The sequence below is a fragment of the Limulus polyphemus genome, unplaced genomic scaffold (assembly GCF_000517525.1).
Source record: "Limulus polyphemus unplaced genomic scaffold, Limulus_polyphemus-2.1.2 Scaffold3427, whole genome shotgun sequence".
Classification (NCBI taxonomy): Eukaryota; Metazoa; Arthropoda; class Merostomata; order Xiphosura; family Limulidae; genus Limulus; species Limulus polyphemus.
The window spans coordinates 1-4686 of NW_013669037.1; the positions used below are offsets into that span (position 1 = coordinate 1).

The following is a 4686-nucleotide window of genomic DNA, read 5'->3' on the forward strand; positions in this document are numbered from 1 at the left end:
AAAGTATTTTGTAGATAAAAAATCTGAATTTTTAATTAAGAATTTTTACTAAAACTATGTCTAATTATGTGGTATCAGTGTTGACTTCTCCAAGTGCAAAGTGATTTTTATGTTAAGAATAAAAATTATTTTCATCTGAAAATTTTCAAGTTTCATTTACATAATCCCTATAACCTCCTAAATAAATATGAAATGTTTTTTTCAGAAAAACGTTGTATCTTATCCATTATTTTCTACACTATAACTCTATACAAGGTTGGTGCAATTGACCGGCCTCATAAATAATTCTAAATTACCCTTTTTTCTTTCTGGAATGACTGCAAATTGTAACAGGAAGTCACAATTGTTTATCCTTAATGGCTTAAAGCTTGTTACAGTATGCATCTATTTATACTTAATTTTATTGTTTTATAGCCTTTTGAACCATGTCTAACTAATAATCTTGCAACACAAGTTGTAAATGAAATCAACAACCATGTAGCTCACATTATTGTATCAAATTCCATAACACATGTAAGTTATAAAAATAAAAATTATATAATCAAGAGTCCCAAATCAGTATGAATTACCAATGTTTTGAAAAAAAAATGAAAACGGCTAGTTAGTGTGTGGAGGGGGGTAAAAAATAGAGCTTGGTCTTCATCTGGAAATATTAAAAATTGTTTGTCTAACTAATAAGTGCATGTACATATATGTATAAAAATAATTTAATTTCTTGCATAAAACTAAGAACACTAATGTCAAACTGTTCAAAACAACACAAAAGTAAAGGGTTAAACAGCATAAAAATGTGTTTATATATTTTTTGGACAAATATACTCTTTTTAAGTTCTATCAGCATTTACTTTAATTTGGTACCTATGTTTAGAAAAACAATAACTAGTTCTACTTTTGTATCTTACATGACAATATAATTTAAAATTTATTTAGTACAGAAACACAAAAGTCAATTGTTCATGGCATTATTTACTACCTTCATAACACAAACTACAACAAAATAATCTAGATCAAACAATTTAAAGATAAAACAGTTACCTCTTCCAAGAAGCCAACGGTGGTAAAACCATGCACTTTGATCAGAAGGATCAGTAAAAACTGCATTCTGAACTAAATCATATTCTAAAAAGAAACATAACACAAAGATATAGATTCAAGACATAATACACAATTACCACATGTACTTTTAATCAAATGAAAGAGCAGTGAGTTCTTAAATAACAAAAACAATGGATATAATGACTATAGAACTTTAAAAAAAAAACAACTAATAATTGAATCAAGTAAAACAGATATTTTACATGAAATTAATAAATAAAAGTGCAACATATTACAAAGGTTTAATAAGGTTCTAATCCTTTTCATTAAATGTTGAATATTTCACATATTATTAAAGATGGTGAGTTAGTTTTACATGTACTCACAAAAATGTCATGGTCATTAGTAAGTACAAAGGTTATTTATAAAAATTTTTTTATTAAATTCAACACATAAACAAGTCTAAAACAAAGACAAACTATCCAAGCGAAAATATACATCAATACAATGTAAAACTATAATCCAAGATTTAAAAAAAGTTTTCATTATAAACATTTACCTTTAAGCAATATCGCTTCAGCTACAGAGTTTCTTTCACAACTAGGATGCACTATAGGCAAAAGAGAGCTACGGTAATGCCATGCAGAATAATTTGAGAAATTTGCTTCAACTTTTTTCAAAGTGAACTTCAATTCTTCATCTGGTCCAACATTGGAATGTTTGCAAACAAATCTTCGATAATCCCAACAATGAACTGCAAAAAAAAAAGTTAATCAAATAGCATTTAAATTAATGAGGTAAACAACCAGGGAGGGGGGGTTAAAGGTCAGGTCACATAAATATGAATGCGTATGGAGAGAGGGTTGGCTTAATATAAAAGTACATTGTGTTAAGTCTACTTCACATTTGCTAATACAATATAGCAGTTCTGTTGCAAATCCATACTGGTAACTTTCTTCACATGTTCTACTGACTTGAGACACAAGTGTATCATAAGTTTCTCTACAGAAGGTTTGTGTATAAGCTAACATTCTTTTTTATTATTTATCTTAAAAATAGTAACATATAATATTGAAAACAGTTTTATACATCAAGTCTTGGGATTTTATACTTTAATCTTGTTATCTTTCACTGTAACAACTTCTCCTTCAAATGACTTACCTGTATCTAAAACTGAAGTTTGATATGAATATCTCAACATAACCATAAAGCACTGCAACAAGAAGCTTTAGATATTTTTAATATGTAAAACAAAATGTTAAAGAGTTTGACATCAGTGGCAAAACATTTACAGGAATGGAAGTGATGTCTACTTCTACCCCCCAAAATATACATTTATATTTAATAATATCTTTACAGCTTTTACACACAACATAGGTTGATGCTGTACTCAAACACACTGATAATGTTATTTGATGATACTTTCCATTACTTTTAGTTGAAGGTTACTGCATTTATAAAACTGGAAATTTAGTTTGCTTTTACTTAGAATAAAGTTCAACACTATAAATTTTGCAATTATTCTTAACTTCTTTAAAATTTGAGCTGCATTTCAATAAAATTTTGGGATGTATTTGTTGTTTTTAGAGAGAGCTAAAAAGGATGAAAAGAAACAAAGATTTAACTTTGTCAATGATGTTCATTAACTAAATAAAATGTTGCTTTATAGTCTGGTCTCTCCCTGATTGGGTAGAAGCAACTTAATGTACAACTATCCCAAGTTTAGCATTGCCCTGGATGATCCATTCTCGGTGCTGCTTGGTTTTGGTCTGGAGTTGACCCACCAATTACAGGTACAGATGTGGTGTGGTCTTCCATGAGTGTGTTCCTCTACAGAGAGATGTCACACTTCAAATGCTTTTTGAAGGGTACACAACTAGGAAACTTTGCACCGGTCCCTCAACCATTTCAAGGGAGGATTCTAATTATTATGTGAGAGGAGGTAAGTTATCATATTGGAAGTTAACAATTTCCTACACTGACAATGTATTTCCAATAGATACTTACCTCTGATGCTTACTTTTTGCCTAATCTTGAAGTGTAGATTGGGTTCTAAAGTATAGAGAGAGTCAACTGTGCTAGGAGGGAGTGTCGAATTCCTATTAGTAGAGGGTTGTCGCATACTTATTTATGTAAACATGTGGAATAGCACAAAGCTAGTGGGAAGCAAAATTTTGCTCATATATAGGGCATTAGTTGTTAAAAAAAACTACTATGTGAGAGGGGATAAGTTATCAGAATAAATAGTTTTACTTCTTAACCCTTTCAACGCGGGTATCCCTTTAAACACTTTTCTGCACAAGTATGTTCAAAACTTTACTATCAATGTGAATGAAATTAACATTATAATGTATGTTATGATTCAAAGTTTTGTGTTATCTAATTTTTAAGTCCTTTATTTCAAAAGAAATCTTTAACCTTATTGCCAAAGGTGTCCATTACCGTGCACAACGCGCAGTTTCAGTGTTTTACATTCAAAATTTTATTAAACTATCATAAAGTCTTGGCTAATAATCCATATTTTAAAAAATCCTGAATTTCTCCTAGTGTAACACACGTGACACATTTTCTCTAGGTATCTTCTCTTCTCTATTTCATCAACCACCCTCCAATAACTACGAAATTAAACATAAATTACTCACTATAAAATCACCATTGCTCAGATAAACCATAATTTTTATAGCCTTCAATTTTGTTTGGTTACAGAGCTATCCAACAGAAAATCATACCATCTCCTGTCACATCCTCTCTTTTATGATTTGTTAATAGTTCTCTTTTACGTATAATTATATATTACCTACAAACAATAGAAAGTCAAGATTTTCATCTATCAAATAATGTATTATATTACATTGTTTTCTGAATGGAGAATTGTCAATTTCACTTGTAATACAACTTTGGCTCCCACAGGAATCACAACAGCTAGCTTGGATGAACTTGTAACGGCTCTTGTCATATAGTTAGAAAGCCAGAAAAATTGTGATTGTGGTCATCTGTTTTTTGGATGTTATTATTCTAGTAAAAAAGTAGAGTTAAGTGTCATTGATAGTTGACAGCAAAAAAAAAGGAATACTCAGGTAAGTACTTTATTTCTTATTTTTCATATTAATTCTTTATTATAAAAGTAACTAAAATGTAAAACTAGGTATCTTTTTATGTTAGTTAAGGTTAGATTAGATAAAATAATAAGCAATAATAATATAATAAAAATATTTCACACGGCATGCATGAGAGCAGCTCGGAGTAGCTCGTGGGTAAGTTAATTCAATAGCATATTGTGAGCTGCACATTCCCCAAGTGATTAACAACTTATAATGGCACAAATAGTATTTAAACATAGTTCAAAAATAATAAAATTTCATTATAAATAGATGTATACTGTGATGAGTTTGAAGCTACTTAAGATAAACAAATGTCATTTCAAGCTACATTTGAAGTCATTCTAGAAAGAAAAAGAGGGTAATTTAGACTTATTTCAATTTAGTTTTTTTTTTGGTGTTATGATGTCAGTCAAATTGACTAATCTTGTATAGAGTTAGGGTAGAGAAAATAACAGAGAAAATATATAGTTTTACTGAAAACAATTATTTGAAATGTATTTAGGAAGTTTTAGAGATTACAATAATGAAATTTGAGATTCTTTAGATGAAG

General features: G+C 29.4%; 1 protein-coding gene across 1 annotated transcript in view; it reads right to left on the reverse strand.

Moving 5' to 3' along the window:
* Positions 1–973: 973 nt before the first annotated feature.
* The window catches only part of LOC106469324 (geranylgeranyl transferase type-2 subunit alpha-like), a gene marked incomplete at its 3' end in the record, with an annotated part of 20201 nt that continues 16488 nt past the window's right edge, over positions 974–4686 (reverse strand). The window contains exons 5-6 of the mRNA XM_022397820.1: positions 1595–1789; positions 974–1119 (exon numbers count right to left, since the gene is read on the reverse strand). Of these exons, the coding sequence (XP_022253528.1) occupies positions 974–1119; positions 1595–1789 (341 nt within the window). The remainder of the gene's footprint in view (positions 1120–1594; positions 1790–4686) is intronic.